This window comes from Lithobates pipiens, unplaced genomic scaffold (genome assembly GCF_037356315.1).
Source record: "Lithobates pipiens isolate NorthernLeopardFrog02 unplaced genomic scaffold, aLitPip1_a1.2 Scaffold_30, whole genome shotgun sequence".
NCBI classification, from domain to species: Eukaryota; Metazoa; Chordata; class Amphibia; order Anura; family Ranidae; genus Lithobates; species Lithobates pipiens.
This window is the reverse complement of record NW_027507791.1, coordinates 37275792-37299649: the sequence shown is the minus strand read 5'-3', so window position 1 is coordinate 37299649 and position 23858 is coordinate 37275792. Positions and strand designations below refer to the sequence as shown.

The window sequence follows — 23858 nt, the reverse complement described above, 5'->3', positions numbered from 1 at the left end:
TTATGGTGTGGGGTTGTTTTTCAGGGGTTGGGCTTGGCCCCTTAGTTCCAGTGAAGGGAACGCTTAAGATGTCAGCATACCAAGACAATTTGGAATAGGAAGGGGCCATCCCCAAACTGTTCCCACAAAGTTGGGAGCATGAAATTTTCCAACATGACTGTGCACCAGTGCCCAAAGCAAGGTCCATAAAAACATGGATGAGTGAGTTTGGGGTGGAGGAACTTTATTAGCCTGCACAGAGTCCTGACCTCATCCCGATAGAACACCTTTAGGATGAGTTAGTGTGGAGACTGCAAGCCAGGCCTTCTCATCCAACATCAGTGCCTGACCTAACAATTGTGCTTCTAGAAGAATGGTCAAACAGTCCCATAGACACACTCCTAAACTTTGCGGACAGCCTTCCCAGAAGAGTTGAAGCTGTTATAAGGATGGGCCAACTCAATATTGAACCCTACAGACTAAGACTGGGATGCCATTGTAAAGGCGGGTGTCCCAATACTTTTGGTAATATAGTGTAACAGTCCAGGATTGGATATTTAGGCTCCATGCACACTGGCTTAAAAAAAAAAATTGCTGCTACTACAGGAGTTTTGTGTTCTGCCTGTAGAAGCAGCTCCATGTTCTCCTATGTCTCCATACACATTGGGATGATTACAGACATATTTTGACCTCAACATTTAGAGGCAGGAAAAAAAACCTCTTCTGCCTTCGTGTTTCTGATTGGAGCTTTCTGGGATAAAAAATGCAAAACTCTCCTAAACTCATGTAAACTTTGTACAATAAACTCTCTATATGAAAGTTTTTTTCTGCCAAGGGAACTGACATTTTTAAGCCCAGTGTACATGGAGCCTAAAGATGGAATTTGATGACATTCTCATATTTCTATATTATTTATGTGGTTTAGATATAAAACTGTCCCAGAATATTATTGTCTCAGTCAGTCCTGTTATACTCACTGTAATTCCTCTATCCGGCTTGTTGTCAGAGCTTCCATCAGATCCCTGAAATGAGGACCCTCCAGATTGTTATCAGACAGGTCCAGTGTCCTCAGTGTCTGGTTATTTCTTATCCCAGATGCCAGGTGGGGGCAGGAACTGTCTGTCAAGTCATTAGAGGACAATCTGTAGAAGAAGAGAAGAATGTTACCAGAAGAAAATGAATTTCTCCCCCAGGAATGAATGTAACTATTCTCTACATGAATGGAACTCATTTCTCTTTATTGGAATCATTAATATGAGATCACTTTATAAAACACGATCGATCATCTACACTATTGGAGGATTTCTCTTTTTGTGGACCCCAATTACTAAATGTGACATGAGAAGTGGATGAGGTGGTGTGATCCATTCATTATTCCTGTATGGGGATTGGACCATACACACTCACACTGACCTCTAGGCTTTCACCTCCAACCTTCTGCTAAGTCTTGGATTCAGTTGTGGGGATTCACTTTGATGGTCACAGAAGTCTCACTCATGTTGTGGAAACTTCATTGACTAAAAGTGACACCAAGGAACTTTGGGATTTTCTTTGAATATCATGGTGGAGGATTTGATCTTATGGTGTGGAGATTTTATTATTACTGTTCTTTCTTTGGACTTTTTTGAAAAATTGTTCATATTGCTGCACTAATTTTATATATGCTGATTATAAATTCTCTTCATTAGTCATCAGTGAAATATTCTCCATACCATTGTTATATATACACTTACATACACAATATTTTCACATTCATATTGTGTGAATGTTATATACTAGTGCTGCTGCAGTCTTCCATATTATACTAGATGTGATAATTCCACCAATAGTGAGCAGATATAACAATTACATTCACTACAAAAATGCACTTTCATACATGTGAGGAAGGGCAGATCTCCTCCAACCTATTCACAGGTACTTCAATCTATATAACATATAATGTTTAAAAAAACATGAAATGCAACAAAGTTATCTCATGAAATTGCAAACATCAAGAGAAAGTTCATAAACATGAAAACGCAGATTTCCTTCAACCTGTTCACCACTACTTCCATCTCCAATCACCATACAGTGACTTGTGCAGTAACAGAAATAATAACTCCCAGAGATCCATCTGGCTTAAATCAATGCTGATCAGCTGCCACCTCTTCGCAGCAACATCAATCAATCTCCTCCACACCAGTGAGCAAACAGGTCACTTACCAAAAGGTTTGTCCCCACAAGCAAGGCCCAGCCATGCTTGTTTATATCCTACCAGCAGCGCCACTCCGCTCAAGCCGGCTTCCGATGAGAACAGACTGTGCCACGGAATGTCAGACCTCCAGGTAGTATCTCCAATATCACCCGAGGTATCCAGACAATGGCCGCAATCACATTATATAGAAAAGAAAAAGCCTCTCGGGTACTTCAATGGGCTGGTGACAGGTCCACAGGTACTCTGTTGGCCTGGTGGCAGCTACTCGGATGGCCTGGTGGGCTGTGACAGGTACTCAGGTGGGCTGTGACAGGTACTTGGGTACTTTGATGGGTGGCGACAAGTCCTCTTTATTAGGAGGGCAATCGGTGTGGTTGGTGTACACTAAGCGGTAACGAGATGTTACCACAATCTCCTTCTCACACATGACAGGTGTGTGAGGAGAATTCGGTAACATCTCGTTACCGTGATTTGTTGACATTCTGTGACCAGCTGTGATTGGACACAGCCGGTCACATGGTAAAGAGTAAATTTCATTGGCTCTTTACTGCAATCGTGGTTGGGCTGTGTCTCAGTGACAAGCCTTGTGCATGTAGACAGCACATGTAGACAGTACATGTGACCGGCTGTGATTGGACACAGCCGGTTACGTGGTAAAGAGACAATTTTTATTGGCTCTTTACACGGATCTGGGATGGGCTGTGTCTGCGGAACACACCTCATCCACGATCACCGTGCTGCGGGCCCCGGGGGCCCACAGGAGTGGCAACAAGCCGAGGACATCATATGAGTCCCGCCCAGGATGGGAGATCCCATCTGCGGACGTCATATGACTATAGCCCAGTATTGAAGTGGTTAACCACTTAAGGACCAACGCATGGCAATGTACGTCGGCAGAATGTCACCAACAGGCACAAGCACATACATGTACGTGCTTGCCTTCCAGCAGATCGGACCCCCTCCCGCTGGATGTGGCAGTCCGTTTCGCTTCAGGAGCGATCCGGGATGAGGGGATGGCCGTTGGTTTCTGGCCATCCCCTCTCGATCGCTCCTGGCGAATGAGAAGCTTCCCCCGCCTGTGTAGTGTAAACACAGGCAGGGAGGAAGTGATGTCATTCTCCTCGGGGCGGTCTTTTTTACCGGACTGCAAGGAGAACAGAGAAAGTAAGTGCACCAACACTACACTGACATGTAGGTACACATATGTACACAAATCCCCCCTGATCGCCCCCTGCCCCCCCGCCCCAGTCACAGTGTCACTGATTGCAGTGATCATTTATTTACTGATCACTGCATTTAGTGTCAGTTGTGACAGTAAAAACTGTCAGGGCAGTTAGTGTTAGGTCCAGGGTAGCCCCCTACCCCCAATAATGGTTTTAACCCCCTGATTGCCCCTAGTTAACCCTTTCACCCCCTTTTGCCAGTATCACTAAGCAATCGTTTTTCTGATCGCTGCTTTAGTGTCACTGGTGTCGCTAGGTAGCTAGTTATTTTTTTTAGGTTCACCGCCAGGTTTTTATAGCGCTAGGTACCCCCATATACTACCCAATAATGTTTTTAACCCCCTGATTGCTCCTAGTTAACCCTTTCACCAGCGATCACCGTATAAGTGCCACTGGTGACGCTGGTTAGCCAGTTAGTTATTTAGGTTCCCCGTCAGGTTTTTATATAGCGCCAGGGACCCCCATATACTACCTAATAAAAATTTGAACCCCCTGATTGCCCCTAGTTAACCCTTTCACCAGTGATCACCGTATAAGTGTTACGGGTGACTCTGGTTAGTTAGTTTGCTTTTTATAGCATCAGGGCACCCACCATTTATTACCCAATAAAAGTTTAACCCCCTGATCACCCGGCAGGTGATATCAATTAGGGTTTAGGGTCAGGGTCTGCGTCGCCCCAGGCAGCGCTAGGTTAGTGCCAGTACCGCTAACACCCACGCGCAAAGCATACACCTCCCGTAGTGGTATAGAATCTGAACAGATCAATATCTGATCTGATCTATACTAGCGTCCCCAGCAGTTTAAGGTTCCAAAAAAACGCATTGTTAGCAGGATCAGCCCAGATACCTGCTAGCACCTGCGTTTTGCCCCTCCGCCCAGCCCACCCAAGTGCAGTATTGATCGATCACTGTCACTTACAAAACACTAAACACATAACTGCAGCGTTCGCAGAGTCAGGCCTGATCCCTGCGATTGCTAACAGTTTTTTTGGTAGCGTTTTATATTTAAATCCTGAAGGCTGTGCTTGGATTTTGGGGTCCCGTACGCGGCTAGGCTCCCAAAAAGTCCCCCACATGTGGTATCCCTGTACTCAGGAGAAGCAGCAGAATTTATTTTGGGGTGTAATCTCACTTATGCCCATAGCATGTGTGAGCAATATATCATTTAGTGACAACTTTGTGCAAAAAAAAAAAAATTGTAATATTCCTGCAACTTGTGGCAAAATATAAAATATTTCATGGACTCAACATGCCTCTCAGTAAATAGCTTGGGGTGTCTACTTTCCAAAATGGGGTCATTTGGGGGGGGTTTTGTGCTATTTTGGCATTTTATGGCCTTCGAAACTGTGATAGGTAGTGAGGAGTGAAATCAAAAATTTGCACCCTTGGAAATCCTGAAGGCGGTGCTTGGTTTTCGGGGTGCCGTACGTGTCTAGACTCCCCACATGTGGTATCCCCGTACTCAGGAGAAGCAGCAGGATATATTTTGGGGTGCAATTCCACATATAACTATGGCATGTGTGAGCAATATATCATTTAGTGACAACTTTTTGTAAACTTTTTTTTTTGTGTCATTATTCAATCACTTGGGACAAAAAAAAATATTCAATGGGCTCAGCATGCCCCTCAGCATTTTCCTTGGGGTGTCTGCTTTCCAAAATGGGGTCATTTGGGGGGGGTTTGTACTGCCCTGCCATTTTAGCACCTCAAGAAATGAAATAGGCAGTCATAAATTAAAAGCTGTGTAAATTCCAGAAAATGTACTCTAGTTTGTAGACGCTATAACTTTTGCGCAAACCAATAAATATACGCTTATTGACATTTTTTTTACTAAAGACATGTGGCTGAATACATTTTGCCCTAAATGTATGACTAAAATTTAGTTTATTCGATTTTTCTTATAACAAAAAGTAGAAAATATATTTTTTTAAAAAAAATTTCTGTCTTTTTCCTTTTATATCGTAAAAAAAAAATATCGCAGAGGCAATCAAATACCATCAAAATAAAGCTCTATTTGTGGGAAGAAAAGGACGCAAATTTTGTTTGGGTACAACATTGCATGACCGCGCAATTACCAGTTAAAGCAGTGCGAAATTGTAAAAAGACCTCTGGTCTTTAGGCTGACAATTGGTCCGGGGCTGAAGTGGTTAAAGAGAACCCCAAACCATAATTAAAAAAAAAAAATTGCCTGGGGGTCCCCTAAAATCCATACCAGGCCCTTTGGGTCTGATATGGAAATTAAGGGGAACAATGCACCAAATTTTTTAAAAAAATGGTGTAGGGATCCCCCTCAAAATCCATACCAGAGCAGGCAACATGCCCTCAACATGGGGAGGATGCTTTGGGGTAGTCCCACCAAACACCAAAACCAAGGGCCTCATCCCCACAACCCTTGCCCGGTGCAAAAAAGTGTCAAAATGTTAAAAACGACAAGACACAGCTTGGGGACCTTTATTAAAAAATACATTTAAAAAATGTCCCACGAAGTCCATTCATCTTATTCTATGAAGCCGTGATGACCGAAAAATAAAAAAAGTCCGTAACCGACCCTCTTCTATGGGAGGCACCCACCATGTGACGCTTCTTCTCTGTGACAGTTCTTGTATAACTGAGGGCGGGGCCACCTGGTGACGCAACCAGGAGATCCCACCCCCTCTGATGCCACAGGGACTTCCCTATGGCTTCCCGTGGCATCAGAGGGGGCAGGGTCACCCGTTTATGTCACCGGATGACCCTGCCCCCTCTGACACCATGGGGACTTCCCTATGGCTTGCCCGTGGCATCAGAGGGGGTGGGGTCACTTGTTTATGTCACTGGGTGGCCCCGCCCTAAGTTATATAACAACTGTCACAAGAGAAGAAGCGTCACATAGCGGAAGTCTCCCATGGAAGAGGAATGGTCTTGGCTTTTTTTTCTCAGTCTGTCGCGGCTTCATAGAAGATGAATGGACTTCGTGGGACATTTACATTTTTTTTAATAAAGGTCTTGTGCCCAAGCTGTGTCTTGTCATTTTTAAAAATTTTACACTTGTTTGTGAAATGGTAGGGGTACATTTGTACCCCGTTACCATTTCACACAGGGGTTAAAGGGGGGCTTCCAGATTGCGATAAGCCCCCCGCCCACCAGGCAAGGGTTGTGGGGGATGAGGCCCTTGTCCCCATCAACATGGGGACAAGGTGCTTTGGGGGGTTATGCCAAAGCACCCTCCCCATGTTGAGGGCATGTGGTCTGGTACAGTTCAGGAGGGGGGTGCTCTCTTGCCCCCCTTTTGCCACTTCACAGGCATATTATAAACACCCCCCGGCACAATAGTCAAAGGAATGTTTCATTTTTATTGTTTCACTTCAATCATTAAATAATCACTGCTTCTGAAAAAATGGCTGTTTAAAAAAAAAAAATTGCATTGATACATGTCCCCTGGGGCAGGACCCGGGTCCCCGAACACTTTTTATAACAATAACTTTCATATAAGCCTTTAAAATGAGCACTTTTGATTATTCATGTTCGTGTCCCATAGACTTTAGCAGTGTTCTTGTGTTCTTGCCAAATTTTTTGCCTGTTTGCATGTTCTGTTCTGCTACAAACCAAACAGGAGGGTGTTCGGCTCATCCCTACTTTTGGTAAGTGACCTATTTGCTCACTGGTGTGGTGGAGGTGGATTGAAGTTGCTGCAAAGAGGTGGCAGCTGATTAGTATTGATTTAAACCATCTGGATGAACCTTTGGGACTTATTATTTCTGTTACTGCACAAGTCACTGTATGGTATTTGGAGATGGAAGTCGTGGTGAATGGTTTGTAGGAAATCCGCTTTTTCACATTTATGAACGTTCTCTTGATGTTTGCAAATTTTATAAGATAACTTTGTTGCTCTTCCTGTTTATGTAATTTTGCACATTATATGTTATATACACTCACCGACCACTTTATTAGGGTCACCTTGTTAGTAACGGGTTGGACCCCTTTTTGCTTCATTCTTGGTGACATAGATACAAGGTGTTGGAAACGTTCCTCTGAGATTCTTCTCCATAGTGACATAACATCACACAGTTGCTGCAGATTTGTCGGCTGCACATCCATAATGCCAATCTCCCGCACCACAACATCCCAAAGGCCCTCTATTGGATGAGATGTGCTGATTGTGGAGGCCATTGGAGGACAGTGACCTCATTGTCCAGTGGTGAGATAATTGGAGCTTTGTGACATGGGGCATTATCCTGAAGGAGCCATCAGAGGATGGGGACACTGTAGTCATAAAGGGATGGACATGATCAGCAAAAATACTCAGGTAGGCCGTGGCATTTAAACCATGATCAATTGGTACTAAGGGGCCCAAAGTGTGCTAAGAAAATATCCCCCCACACTATTACCCCACCACCACCAGCCTGATCAGGTAACACAAGGCAGGATGGATCCATGCGCCAAATTCTGACCCTACCATCTGAATGTTGCAGCTGAAATCCAGACTCATCAGACCAGGCAACGTTTTTCCAATCTTCTATTGTCCAATTTTGTTGAGCCTCAGCTTCCTGTTCTTAGCTGACAGGAGTGGCCCCCGGTGTGGTATTCTGCTGCTGTAGCCCATCTACTTCAAGGTTCAATATGTTTATTCAGAGATGGTATTCTGCATACCTTGGGTGTAACAAGTGGTTATTTCAGGTTACTGTTGCCTTTCTATCATCTGGAACCAGTCTGCCCATTCTCCTGTGACCTCAGCAAGGCATTTTCCTCCACACAACTGCCGCTCACTGGCTATTTTCTCACCATTCTCTGTAAACCCGAGAGATGGTTGTATGTGAAAATCCCAGAAAAACTCAGGCCAGCCCATCGGACACCAACAACCGTTGAACGTTTAAAGTCACTTAAATCTCCTTCCTTCCCCATTATGATAATCAGTTTGAACTTCAGCAAGTCTTCTTCACCACATCTAGATGCTTAAATGCATGAGTTGCTGCCATGCGATTGGCCGATTAGAAATTTGTATTACCAAGCAATTGAACAGGTGTACCTAATAAAGTGGCTGGTGAGTGTAGATTGAAGTAGCTGTGAAAAGGTTGGAGGAGATCTCCCCTTGCTCACATGTATGAAAGTGCATTTTTGTAGTAAATGTAATTGTTATATCTGATCACTATTGGTGGAGTTATCACATCTACATTCATTTGTGAAATGTTCAGCAAGTGTTGGTATTCGGACACATTGTAGGTTGCAGATTTCTCGTTTGTCTCATCACACATTTTGTCACTAAGTGTAGGGATCTATAAAATGACATTCATTAGATTTTCACAAAGTTTTTCAAGTTTTTTAGTGCAGATATTTCATTTTATTAAATGTTATATCCAGCTTTAGAGAACTGTCTGATATTGGTGATATATAGAGACAACCAGGAGACTAAATATATCTCCATTATTATTTGTTGTTAGGACATAACAGTCCAGGATTGGATATTTATGGAACCTAAAGATGGAATTTGATGACATTCTCATATTTCTATATTATTTATGTGGTTTAGATATAAAACTGTCCCCGAATATTATTGTCTCAGTCAGTCCTGTTATACTCACCGTAATTCCTCTATCCGGCTTGTTGTCAGAGCTTCCATCAGATCCCTGAAATGAGGACCCTCCAGATTGTTTATAGACAGGTCCAGTGTCCTCAGTGTCTGGTTATTTCTTATTCCAGATGCCAGGTGGGGGCAGGAACTGTCTGTCAGATCATTATCCCACAATTTGTAGAAGAGAAGAATGTTACCAGAAAAAAAGGAATTTCTCGCCAGGAATGAATGTAACTATTCTCTACATCAGGGTTTTTTCAACCTATGGTACATATACCCCTGGGGGTATGTGCACCATGGGCAGAGGGCATGTCCAGTTCTCTGTATCCTGAGTCCCGCCTCCTGCACACATACAGTCCCCGGTGGCTTGCTGTAGCCATGTTGTGTGGGACTGTGCTACAAATGGGGAAGCAGTCTGCTCCTTGTGCGAGGGGGGTGTCAGACTGGCAGCAACTTCCCCGGGTCCTGTCAATGGAATGGCCCCTATTGCACAGCCCAGAGGACTGACTGACCAGCGATGGCCCCATGTCTTCTCATCTCCCAGCTCCTCCCCCTCTCCTGCACACCTCAGGTGTCCTGGAAGTGCCTGCCATGTGTGAAAATGCCGGCTGTGGTTTACTGAAAAAAAGGTGAGTCCTGCCTGCTCAGGAACTACACATGCCAGCATGCCTAGCCATCAGTGCTTCATATTAGTGCCTCATATCAGTGCAGCCATCAGTGTCTCCTATCAGTCTAGCCATCAGTGCCTCATATCAGTGCAGCCATCAGTTCCCCCTATTAGTACCACCATCAGTGCCTCCTATCAGTGCAGCCATCAATGCTTCATATCAATGCCATATCAGTGCAGCCATCAATGCTTCCTATCAGTGCAGCCAATCAGTGCCTCATATCAGCTCAGCCATCAATGCCTATCAGTGCCTCCTATCACTGAAGCCATCAGTGCTTCATATCAGTGACTTCTATCAGTGCAGCCATCAGTGCCTCCTATCAGTGCAGCCATCAGTGCCTCCTATCAGTGCAGCCATCAGTGCCTCCTATCAGTGCAGCCATCAGTGCCTCCTATCAGTGCAGCCATCAGTGCCTCCTATCAGTGCAGCCATCAGTGCCTCCTATCAGTGCAGCCATCAGTGCCTCCTATCAGTGCAGCCATCAGTGCCTCCTATCAGTGCAGCCATCAGTGCCTCCTATAAGTCTAGCCATCAGTGCCTTATTAGTGGAGCAATTGGTGCCCCCTAATTGGTGCCCCCTATTAGTACCACCATCAGTGCTTCATATCAGTGCAGCCATCAGTACCTCATATCAGTGCAGCCATCGGTGCTTCATATCAATGCCCCATCAGTGCAGCCATCAGTGCTTCCTATCAGTGCAGCCATCAGTGCTTCATATCATTGCAGCCATCAATACCTCCTATCAGTGAAGCCATTGGTGCCTCATATCAGTGTAGCCAACAGTGCTTCATATCGGTGCAGCCATCAGTGCCTCCTATCAGTGCAGCCTATCAATGCTTCCAATCAGTGAAGCCTATCAGTGACTCCTATTAGTGCAGCCATCAGTGCTTCATATCAGTGCAGCCATCAGTGCCTCATATCAGTGCAGCCATCAGTGCCTCATATCAGTGCAGCCATCAATGCCTCCTATCAGTGAATCCATCAATGCCTCCTATCAGTGAAGCCATCAGTGCCTCATATCAGTGCAGCCACCAGTGCTTCATATTAGTATAGCCTATCAGTGCTTCCTATCAGTGCAGCCACCAGTGCTTCATATCAGTGCAGCCACCAGTGCTTCATATCAGTGCAGCCACCAGTGCTTCATATCAGTGCAGCCACCAGTGCTTCATATCAGTGCAGCCACCAGTGCCTCATATCAGTGCAGCCACCAGTGCCTCATATCAGTGCAGCCACCAGTGCCTCATATCAGTGCAGCCACCAGTGCCTCATATCAGTGAATCCATCAATGCCTCCTATCAGTGAAGCCATCAGTGCCTCATATCAGTGCAGCCACCAGTGCTTCATATTAGTATAGCCTATCAGTGCTTCCTATCAGTGCAGCCACCAGTGCTTCATATCAGTGCAGCCACCAGTGCTTCATATCAGTGCAGCCACCAGTGCTTCATATCAGTGCAGCCACCAGTGCCTCATATCAGTGCAGCCACCAGTGCCTCATATCAGTGCAGCCACCAGTGCCTCATATCAGTGCAGCCACCAGTGCCTCATATCAGTGAAGCCATCAGTGCCTCATGTCAGTGCAACCATCAGTGCCTCATATCAGTGCTTCATATCAGTGCAGCCATTAGTGCCTCATATCAGTGCAGCCATCAGTGCCTCCTATCAGTGCAGCCATTAGTCTAGCCATCAGTGCCTTATATCAGTGGAGCAATCAGTGCCCCCTATTAGTACTGCCATCAGTGCCTCATATCAGTGCAGCCATCAGTGCCTAATATCAGTGCAGCCTCAGTGCCTCCTATCAGTGCAGCCTATTAGTGCCTCATATCAGTGCCTCCATCAGTGCCTCCTATCAGTGCAGCCATCAGTGACTCCTATCAGTGCAGCCTCAGTGCCTCCTATCAGTGCAGCCTATTAGTGCCTCATATCAGTGCCTCCATCAGTGCCTCCTATCAGTGCAGCCATCAGTGACTCCTATCAGTGCAGCCATCAGTGACACCTATCAGTGATGCCATCAGTGACTTCTCTCAGTGCAGCCATCAGTACCTCATATCAGTGAAGCCTATCAGTGCCTCCTATCAGTGCAGCCATCAGTGCCTCCTATCAGTGTAGCCTATTAGTGCCTCATATCAGTGCAGCCAATCAGTGCCCCCTATTAGTACCGCCATCAGTGCCTCATATCAGTGCAGCCATCAATGCCTCCTATCAGTGAAGCCATCAGTACAGCCACCAGTGCCTCCTATCAGTGCAGCCATCAGTGCCTCCTATCAGTGCAGCCATTAGTCTAGCCATCAGTGCCTTATATCAGTGGAGCAATCAGTGCCCCCTATTAGTACTGCCATCAGTGCCTCATATCAGTGCAGCCATCAGTGCCTAATATCAGTGCAGCCTCAGTGCAGCCTATCAGTGCCTCCTATCAGTGCAGCCTACTAGTGCCTCATATCAGTGCCTCCATCAGTGCCTCCTATCAGTGCAGCCATCAGTGACACCTATCAGTGATGCCATCAGTGACTTCTCTCAGTGCAGCCATCAGTACCTCATATCAGTGAAGCCATAAATGCCTCATATCAGTGAAGCCTATCAGTGCCTCCTATCAGTGCAGCCATCAGTGCCTCCTATCAGTGTAGCCTATTAGTGCCTCATATCAGTGCAGCCAATCAGTGCCCCCTATTAGTACCGCCATCAGTGCCTCATATCAGTGCAGCCATCAGTGCCTCATATAAGCGCAGCCATAAGTGTCTCATATAAGCGCAGCCATCAGTGCCTCCTATCAGTGCAGCCTATTAGTGCCTCCTATCAGTGCAGCCTATTAGTGCCTCATATCAGTGCCTCCTATCAGTGGAGCCATCAGTACCTCATATCAATGCAGCCATCGGTGTTTCATATCAGTGCAGCCATCAGTGAAGCCCATCAGTGCCTCCTATCAGTGCAGCCATCAGTGCCTCCTATCAGTGCAGCCTATTAGTGCCTCATATCAGTGCATCCTATCAGTGCAGCTATCAGTGCCTCATAAGCACAGCCATCAGTGCCTCGTATCAGTGCAGCCTATTAGTGCCTATCAGTGCAGCCTATTAGTGCCCCCTATCAGTGCAGCCTATTAGTGCCTCCTATCAGTGCCTCCTATCAGTGGAGCCATCAGTACCTCCTATCAGTGCAGCCATCAGTGCTTCATATCAATGCTCCATCAGTGCCTCATATCAGTGAAGCCTATCACTGTTCGGTACCTCATCCTGAAAAATAGACCACACAAAAAACGCTAACCTACTAAATTGGAAGGACTTTAACAGTACCACCAATGGAGTGAAAAAATATATCAAAACATTTATTAACCACTTCAGCCCCGGAAGATTTGGCTGCTCAATGACCAGGTCATGTTTTGCGTTTCGGCACTGCTTCGCTTTAACTGACAATTGCGCGGTCGTGCGATGCTGTACCCAAAAAAATGTACATCCTTTTTTCCCCACAAATAAAGGGGTTAACTGTGTTCCCTAGGGAGTGATTCTAACTGTAGGGGGAGGGGACTAACTGGGTGAGGAGAGCAATCGTTGTTCATACTTAGTATGAACAACAGATCGCTCCCTCATCTCTGACAGCATGGAGATCTGTCTGTTTACATTGACAGTTCTCCATTCTGTCTCTGTGTGGAGTGATCGTGGGTGCCCAGTGGTCATCGCGCATTGGCTTTGGCGTTGCGCCTCCGGCGGCACGGACCCCCTAGTGGTCAAAAGGCAAACCAATGTACAGTTACTTTGGTTTCCCCAGGGGAGCCAACCTGCCACAGTACAACTGCAGTGGCTGGTTGGGAAGAGGTTAATGAAATCCAAATCTTAGTTTACATTGCATCAAGGAGGCAAGCACTGGGATGTAAAGCTTCCCTTAGTCCTGCTGGCCTTAAGGGCAACCCCAAATATGGTCATGAAAATGTCACCCTTTGAACTCATGACTGAAAGGTGGATGGTCCTGCCCCAACACCTTTTGTACTGCACCACTGACCATAATTTGGTCAATGCCACCACAACTCACCAATACATAGAGGATTTATGGAAACACTTACAAAATGCATTCTCCTTTGCCCAGCGAAATATTGAAAGAGACACAAATAAAACATACTATGATCTTAAGACCACCAAGGAGTATGACATTTGGGACAAGGTATATCGCTACAATTTCGCAAGGAACCAGGTCAAAGAACGGAAATTCCTACCGTCCTGGAGAGGTCCATTTAACATTGTTGACAGGATCTCATCCTCTCCAGTGGAGGGTTGAGGTCAATACGCAAATCTTATGTTGAAACAGAGTAACCTGAACAATGGTGCCACTTTACACAAAACCAACTGACAACGGTCAAACTAGTGTTTTGAGACCCAGATATTAAGGCCTTTGATTAAAGGAAAGCCAGGGTAAATAGCTCCATTGTTTCAAAATGTGAGATCATCTCTTCAGTAAGAACCCAGTGTTGACTCAGATTTTCCCCAGACAATGGCAGAAGACGCCCGGTTAATTATACACCAGAAGGACACCCATCACAAGTTGAAACTGTCAGGGCTAGCTTAGCCCTTTCTTCTCTGGGCTGGCTGCTCAGCTGTCGGCTAATTGCCAGCTCTAATCTCTCTCCACAGTTACCCAGCTGTTCCTGATCCTGCTTGTCTGACCTGCCTACTTAAAGCTGTCCAGCTCACTTCATCTCTGCCTTCGCCTTGGTCACATCACAAGAAAACATCTCCTGCGTTCCTGTTTAAAGACTGGCTTGCTGACATCCCTTCTGGCTCCTTATCCTGCTTCCTGTTCCTCTACATGGATCCCTGACTTCTGGCCTGGCTGATTACCCGATCTGGTTACTGAACTCTGGCCTGGCTGACTACTCGATCCGGTTACTGGACTCTGGCTATGCTTGGACTATGCTTATTCTATTTACCTTTTTATTAATCAACAAGTGTGATTTTATTGTACTGCTGTCTCGGTCTGGGTCATGGTTTCTGACAGAAACAGAACCAAGAGTGAGTATATATTATTTATCTCTCTCTCTCTCTATTTTTATATATATATATATATATATATATATATATATATATATATATATATGTTTAATTGTAATGTTGAAACACATTTTGTAAAAATCAATGTGTACTGTAGTCATCCATGTATTGGACGAGGATTAGGCACCATTCTTTTATGGTTAAAAGGTGGTGTTGTTTGATTCCATAAATCTCTGTCAATCTCAATATTTTTGGTTAGGTAGAAATTTTTTATAGCCAGCAAGGTACACAAGATGGGGACAGCAAATGACAGGGCATAAGGCAAGTGATCACCATATTATATTAATGTGAAACATATTAAAATACATTACATAATAACACTAGACATCATATTCTGATTACACCTTTACCATGATCACAGATGGGCGGGTGAGAATTAGGGCACTTACCTCCCATATTTACCTCCCATATTTACTTCCCATATTTAGAACCAACCAATCACAAGATGGTAAACATGAGGAGAGGGAGGTAACCATCCAACAATTTGTATCATACAAAAAGACACACACATGATTCCAGAGACCGAGGACCACAGATCCACACGCTGACATACACTCTCTGGACAAACACAAGCTTGGTAATAAGTCACCACTCCCTATCTCGTTGGACATTACTGTTAGGACAAATCGAATATACATCTTTTCCTTTAAACACTGATGAGATACTGACCATATAAATGTTGATCAAATTTTTTTTCCGAAAATTATAGGAATCATATTTTACTGTTTATATTTTAATCTTATCAAGTGCTGTGTGAAGGGTAGTTTAGTATTTAATAATTCCCACATTATTTGTCTTGCCGTGTGTGGGCGAAATTAAGATCAACCTGTATTGCAACTAATTTGGCTATTGTGGTCCCAAGGAAATGATTTATTGCCCAATCCAATCCAATCTGGTAGCCCTATCAAATTAAGACTTCTTTTAAATTGATAATATCTATCTGTTGGCTCTGCAAGACATATTTTGACTTCTTTCCGACTGGAGAAAGTCAGAAAATTGTCTTCCGAGCAGCAAGAGATATTGTGTTTTTGTATTTAAGGTTAACCACACCCTTTTTAACATAGTAGATTGGGGCTACCCTTGTGTTATTTTTCAAATATTAGGGAATTTTTTTTATTGTTGAGTTGATGTCTTTGGTAATGTGTATTAAATATTAATCACCAGAAATTCCAGTTCTGTATGAAGATGTATAATTATATTTGTATATTAATACAATTAATTTACTTATTAATTTAATTGAGAGATATTTATACACTGGTAAGATAGATTAACGAACTCAGGAAATTATTGTGCTATATTACTGATTGTCTGAACAGAGTTCACATCTTTTTATTAACTGTCATAAGTGGCTGGAGGCACTGCGATTCATTATACATAGATTCAGACATTACCCTTTTATTTATCACGTACCGTTTGTCAAAACACAATTTATTTATTTAAAATTCCCCTTATCATTAAATTGACATACCCCACTGACCACGCCTCTCTAAGAATAGGTGCAGAACTCAACCAAGCTCCTCCACTGAACTGCATTGAACAGTGGGTGTGGTCAAATTACACTGATAGTGGAGGATCCAAAAAGGGCAAAAAATACCAGGAATGCGTTAAGTGCGGAGTTCATGGATGCTGTCAGAAAAGAAGAAAAATGCCCAGGCGCAAAGTTATACACAGACAGAGAATTCCTGTTAGCCTGACCAGTGTTCATGCGCATGCACTCGCACAGCTGTGCACATGCCTGCCACTAGGATGGCACCAGGTGGTCTATTTAAACACACTTGCAGCAGTAGGACCTTACCTATGGTCTAGAGTGTTCTGCTATCTGATACCTTTTCCTATGGATGAGCTTTATGTTCGGGTTGAACATGACTTCGACTCAAACATTGGGGCGTTCGCACCAAATTTGAGCACCGCTTAACACCCCATAATGCACTGCGGGAGCGTAGTGCATTGCTGTATGATGATTAGCCAAAGCATGCAGGTCATAGTGCATGCTTTGGCCAATCCCAGAACCCTCAGCTAAGAGAGCCATAATTGGCCAAAGGCAGTCATGGCTCAGGGGAGACTAAGTCCACAACGCATGCTATCTAAGTCTGCCTGCATGTCGGCCCAGTGTAGCGTGTTGTTGGCATGGACAGAGAGAGAGTGTAATTTAGATTGAGCAGGCAGGCTATTCAGTTAGCTGCAGTGTATTTTATAAATAGTCTCTCTCTCTCTATATCTATATACACACACTGCATCCAGTGTAGCCAAGCCTATATCTGACTGCAGGCCATTCCTGGTGTACTTTTTCTACACAATACCGTGCACCCATAGTGCAGTTGCTACTACTTTTCTGGCGGTGTATACAATATATACAGTGCACCCATAAATGTTATTACACTTCTGTTAATCTACACAGTACCGTACACCCCTACTGCAGTTGCTACTACTTTTCTGGTGGTGTACACAGTACACAATACATACAGTGTACCCACAGTTGCTATTAGACTTCTGGTGGTGTACACAATACTGTTCACCCCTAGTGCAGTTGCTACTACTTTTTTGGTGGTGTACACAATACATACAGTTGTAAAAACCCAAAAACCATTTTGATATGGATTTCTGCACAAATTGGTCATAAAATGTGATCTGATCTTCATCTAAGTCACAACAATAGACAATCACAGTCTGCTTAAACTAACAACACACAGGAATTAAATGTTACCATGTTTTTATTGAACACACCATGTAAACATTCACAATGCATGTGGAAAAAGTATATGAACCCCTATACTAATGAGATCTCCAAGAGCTAATTCGAGTGAGGTTTCAGCTAATTAGAGAGTCCAATCAATGATATGAGATTGGAGGTGTTGGTTACAGCTGCCTTGCCCTATAAAAACACAAACCAGTTCTGGGTTTGCTTTTCACAAGAAGCATTGCCTAATGTGAATGATGCCTCACACAAAAGAGCTACGATTAAGAATTGTTGACTTGCATAAAGCTGGAAAGGGTTATAAAAGTATCTCTAAAAGCCTTGCTGTTCATCAGTGCACGGTAAGACAAATGGTCTATAAATGGAGAAAGTTCATCACTGCTTCTACTCTCCCTAGAAGTGGGCATCCTGTAAAGATGACTGCAGGAGCACAGCACAGACTGCTCAATGAGGTGAAGAAGAATCCTAGAGTGTCAGCTAAAGACTTACAAAAGTCTCTGGCATATGCTAACATCCCTGTTAGCGAATCTAAGATATGTAAAATACTAAACAAGAAGCCACTGCTGTCCAAAAAAAAACATTGCTGCACATTTACAGTTTGCACAAGAGCACCTGGATATTCCACAGCAGTACTGGCACAATATTCTGTGGACAGATGAAACCAAAGTTGAATTGTTTGGAACACACACAACACTATTTGTGGAGATAAAGAGGCACAGCACACCAACATCAAAACCTCATCCCAACATTGAAGTATGGTGGTGGGGGCATCATGGTTTGGGTCTGCTTTGCTGCATCAGGGTCTGGACAGATTGCCATCATCAAAAGAAAAATGAAATCCCAAGTTTATAAATACATTTTGCAGGAGAACTTAAGGCCATCTGTCCACCAGCTGAAGCTCTACAGAAGATGGGTGTTGCAATAGGACAATGACCCAAAGCATAAAAGTAAATCAACATAATGGCTTAAACAGAAGAAAAATACGCCTTCTGGAGTGGCCCAGTCAGAGTCCTGACCTCAATCCAATTGAGATGCTGTGGCATGACCCCAAGAAAGTGATTCACACCAGACATCCCAAGAATAATTCTGAACTGAAACAGTTTTGTAAAGAGGAATGGTCAAGAATTACAAAATTAGACAAGTAGAGAGGCGCCTCTGGGTGCAGTAGTTAAAATAACAGATTTTAATAAGCAACAAATTGTGCACTCACATTTAGCAGAAGAATGGCAGGCATTGCATATAAGTTTGTATAGACGATTTCCCCGGAATAGAATGTGGCCATCTGATTGCGCAGTGAACTGGATAGTATACTTCCGTATGATGGAATTGCCGGCTTGTGGAAGAGATCCCCGGGACGAGGTTAGGAACACACCGTTCAGCAGGCTCCAAGGATGTCGTCATTAGTGAAGGACGTGTTTTGTGAGCATGCGCACTTGGATGTCCTTTCAAGTTGCACTCCTTTATCAACAACCAAACATACAGAGCCTGCACTCGTAATATATACAAGAAAGGGGAGGGGACAAACAAATGGAGCGGAAACACATTATCCTCTTAATTAATCAGAACTAATGAATGGCTTTTTATAAAAAGATTGGTGTAAGGATCTATGGGAATATCAATCGAAAGAAACAAGAGACACCAAAAAATAAGGAATATATGATATTTGAAAATAATTACTATGAAAAAAATACGAAATACTATTAAATGTGGTAATTTTCACCTATCATATAAAGCCAGTGCTTGGCTGGCTGACATTCAAAGAGAATGCAACCTGCCATGAACCGCTTCATTTGTGACATGCCCACCAGGTGGAACTCAACGTTGGCAATGCTGCAGCAGCTGCACATGCAGCAGAGGGCCATCAATGAGTACCTGAGTATGGCACCAGGGCAGGGTCAGGGGAGCTTGGCTTTTTTTTGCCACGCCAGTGGCTACTGATCAAGGATGCATGCACTGTACTGTCCCTCTTGTTTTTCTGTTGGAGCACATGCTTCATGGAATAATGGACAAGGCACTTGAGGCAGAACAGTGGGAGGAAGAGGAAGACTTCCTTATCTCTCAAGCCCCCCTTTGTCCAGATAGTATTCCTGCCGATCACACAGGATGAAGAAGAGGAGGATTGTGTCAGCATGGAGGTGGAGGATAACATTCAGCATCATCAGCAGTCTTCAAGGGATCGTTTTCAGTCCCCAGAAAACCATAGAGTTGTACGTGGCTGGGAGGAGGTGGTTGAGGATCATTTGACCCAGAGGACTCCGGATCGATTGCCTCTGCAAAATTATGCTGCATGGCCTCCCTGATCCTGCAAAGCTTGCGAAAGGACCCTAGAATTTGTGGTATCAAGGAGAGTGATCTTTACTGGCTGGCAACCCTTGTTGATACACGTTACAAGGGTAAGTTTGCAGAACTTATCCAGCCTTTGCAGAGGGAGCAGAGGAAGAAACATCTTCGGGAGGCCTTGCAAAAAGGTTTGTGCAATGCGTTTCCAGAGCCTGGGAGGTCACAATTTCCTGGTGCTGGACAACGTGTTGCTGAGGCTTTTTTCAGTCACAGAAAGAGCGGTGGCGAAGGTGGACGGTTGACCGATGCCTTCAGACAATTCTTCAGTCCTCAGCACCATGGTCTGATTGGTTCCAGCAACAGGCGTCTGAATTACATGGTGCAGGAATATATACGGGCAAGATCAGACTTGGAGACCTTTCCACCAGAACATCCACTGGGTTACTGGGCCTTGAGGATGGACCACTGGCCAGAGCTTGCTCAATATGCAATTGAGCTACTGGCCTGTCCTGAATCCAGCGTTCTTTCTAAACACACATTCAGTGCTGCTGGAGGCTTTATAACCTATCACAGAGTGCACCTGTCCACAGACTCTGTTGATCGGCTCATATTCATAAAATGAATCAATCTTGGATCACCAGCTACCAAGCATCTGATGCTGATATAACCGATTGATTTTTCTATGGATGTGGGATCCCTTGAAGACTGCATATGCTGAGTGACTATCCTATTCCTCCTCAATCTTCATCATGATAACTTCTAAGAAAATTTTTGGTTCAGGGCACCACCACTGCCTAAAGGCCCAATTTTTCTGCCCGTTTAACAGGGGCATGTAATTACAATTTTTGATCAAATATTTAACAGTAGGGATGAGCCCGATGTTTGAGTCAAATGTAAGTTTGACTCGAACATTGGGTATTCGCAGAATATCAAACAATTTGGGGTGTAAGTGGCAAATTTGACAGCTGCGGAACAATCTTTAAAAGTCTATGGGAGAAATTTAAAAGTGCTAATTTTTAAGGCTTATATGCATGGTATTGTCATAAATAGTGTTTGGGGATCTGGGTCCTGCCCCAGGGGACACGTTTCCATGCAAAAAAGTTTTAAAAATGGCCATTTTTTTGGGAGCAGTGATTTTAATAATGCTTAAAGTGAAAAAATAACAGTAAAATATTCTTTAGATTTCGTACCTGGGGGTGTCTATAGTATGCCTGTAAAGTGGTTCATGTTTCCTGTGTTTACAACAGTCCAAGAGCAAAATTATATTTCTAAAGGAAAAAAAGTAATTTAAAAGTATTCAAGTACTTCAATAAATATTTAAAAGTTTTAATATATAAAAAATATTTCAACAACCACCATTTTATTCTCCAGGGTCTCTACTAAAAAAAAATATATATATATATGTTTGGGGGTTCTAAGTAATGTCTAGCAATTTCTAGCAAAAAAAAATGATTTTAACTTGAAAACCACAACTGTCACAAAAAGGTTTAGGGCAGGTTCACACAGGGGCAACACGACTTCCAGCGCAACTTTGGGAGGCAACTTGGACACGACTTGAGTATGAATCACAGCGTGACTTGAGGCAACTTACAAGGCAACCTGAAGTTGACTCCAGGACAGGGGACTTTGCCAGTGGCCAGTCACATAATAATCAGCTCTGTGGGAGGGAGGGGTTTGCCTAGAAAACTATTTTTAGTTCCTGGAAAGTTGCTTCAGTTAAGACAGGGGATCCGACTTGGAGGCAACTTCCATTGAAATCAATGGGTATAAGTTGTCTAGAAGTTGGATTGAAGTCGTACAGGAACCTTTTCTGAAGTAATGTATGCATCCATTGATTTTCTCAACCGCGCAACTTGGGGCGACTTGAAGTTGGATCCCAGGTTGCCACTGTGTGAACCGGCTGTTAGTGTTTAAGTGGTTAAACGTTCCTAATTTACATACAGAAGTCTATTCCTTTGATGTAAAAGACAAAATAATACAATGTTTAGACTTAAAGAGGAAGTAAACCCTGATGAGTTTACTTCCTCTTTCATTCCATGCAAAGGCAAAGCATAATGGACTACTATGCATCGCATAGTAGTCCATTATGTGTCACTTACCTGACACAGGAGCCAGCGAAGTCACCACTGTCCCCTGTAGTCCGGCGCATCCATCTTCTCGGTGGTGTCTCGCTGCTCCGCCACTGTCATTCGGTGAAGCCGCGTTGACGTCACTCCTGCGCACGGGAGCCGACACACGCAACATCTTCATCGTTGACGATGCCGCGCTCAGTGCGCCTGCGTGCCGCTGTCTACGGCGCATGCGCCGTAGACAGCAGTGCCTGTCTTTCGGCAAATATCTCCTAAACCATGTAGGTTTAGGAGATATTTCTTGGACCTACAGGTAAGCCTTAATCTAGGCTTACCTGTAGGTCAAAGTGTGTTGTACGGGATTACAACCACTTTAACATTCCACTGATAGAATGTTTTAAAACTTGGCAGACTGCCCAGACTTTGTTGTCCGTTTATGAAGCAGTGAAATATATTCACTGCTTCATTCTCGAGCATTCACAGAGGACATCTTTCTCCTCTGTGTGCCTGTTTATGAAGCAGAGTAGTTTGATTCACCTTCTGAGGAGTGAAGAGATCTACAAACGCTTGAAACAGTGGAGAACAGCCCCTGATACTGGAATCTTGTGAGACTTTACAAGATTATAGTACCAGAAATTCACAGAAACACGGAGATGTCAGTTTATTGAGCAGTGATAAATTATCACCGCTCAGTACACTGACAGACAGCATGGTTAATGTTAATAAAATAAGGAGTCCCCCTACATTTTTATTTTTTGTGAAGAATCACCAACAAGTGGGACACAATTGTGAAGTGGAACGAAATCTATTGGATTTTTGAAACTTTTTTAACTACCGTATATACTCGAGTATAAGCCGAGATTTTCAGCCTCTTTTTTGAGGCTGAAAGTGCCCCCCTCGGCTTATACTCGAGTCATCGCTGTCTGCCTGCTCGATCAGCGTGTCGAGCAGACAGACAGCGGACATTCTACCCTTCAAACGCCGCGCCTCCGCCTTCGCCTGTGATAGGCGGAACACTGAATTTCCCAGCAGCCTGTGTTCCGCCTATCACGGACATCGTCTCATCCTCGTACTACGGACGAGGATGAGACGATGTCCGTGATAGGCGGAACACAGGCTGCTGGGAAATTCAGTGTTCCGCCTATCACAGGCGAAGGCGGAGGCGCGGCTTTTGAATTTTAGAATGGCCGCCGAGGCGCCGACGAAGAGCGGCGATCCTGGCAAGGCACGGGACGGAGGCAAGGCAAGGCACGGCACGGAGGCAAGGCACGACACGGGACGGAGGCAAGGCACGGCACGGGACGGAGGCAAGGCACGGCACGGGACGGAGGCAAGGCACGGGACGGAGGCTCGGGACACAGGCTCGGGACACAGGTAGGCTGGACACACACACACACACACACACACGGACACACACACACAGGGATGGATGGATGGATGGAGACACACACACACAGGGATGGATGGATGGAGACACACACACACAGGGATGGATGGATGGATGGAGACACACACACACAGGGATGGATGGATGGATGGACACACACACACACAGGGATGGATGGATGGATGGACACACACACACACAGGGATGGATGGATGGATGGACGGACACACACACACACAGGGATGGATGGATGGATGGACACACACACACACAGGGATGGATGGACGGACACACAGGGATGGACGGACACACAGGGATGGACGGACACACAGGGATGGACGGACACACACACAGGGATGGACAGGCATGTCTCACCCTCGGCTTATACACGAGTCAATAAGTTTGCCAGTTTTTTTGGGGGTAAATTGGGGGCCTCGGCTTATATTCGGGTCGGCCTATACTCGAGTATATACGGTAATAAAAAAATGAAAAATGGGGCATGCAAAATTATTCGGCCCCCTTGCGTTAATACTTTGTAGAGCCACCTTTTGCTGCGATTACAGCTGCAAGTCGCTTGGGGTATGTCTCTATCAGTTTTGCACATCGAGAGACTGAAATTCTTGCCCATTCTTCCTTGCAAAACAGCTCGAGCTCAGTGAGGTTGGATGGAGAGCGTTTGTGAACAGCAGTTTTCAGCTCTTTCCACAGATTCTCGATTGGATTAAGGTCTGGACTTTGACTTGGCCATTCTAACACCTGGATACGTTTATTTGTGAGCCATTCCTT

The 23858-nt window shown here is 44.5% G+C and overlaps 1 protein-coding gene across 12 annotated transcripts in view; it reads right to left on the bottom strand.

The window, feature by feature from the left end:
- LOC143942641 (NACHT, LRR and PYD domains-containing protein 12-like) overlaps nucleotides 1-23858 on the bottom strand; it is a 280534-nt gene that overhangs the window by 145820 nt on the left and 110856 nt on the right. For 3 of the 12 annotated variants that reach the window (XM_077464012.1, XM_077464017.1, XM_077464016.1), the window contains exon 5: nucleotides 957-1121. The exons of the other annotated variants lie outside the window; for them this stretch is intronic. In XM_077464012.1, the coding sequence (XP_077320138.1) occupies nucleotides 957-1121 (165 nt within the window). The remainder of the gene's footprint in view (nucleotides 1-956; nucleotides 1122-23858) is intronic. 12 annotated transcript variants of the gene reach the window in all.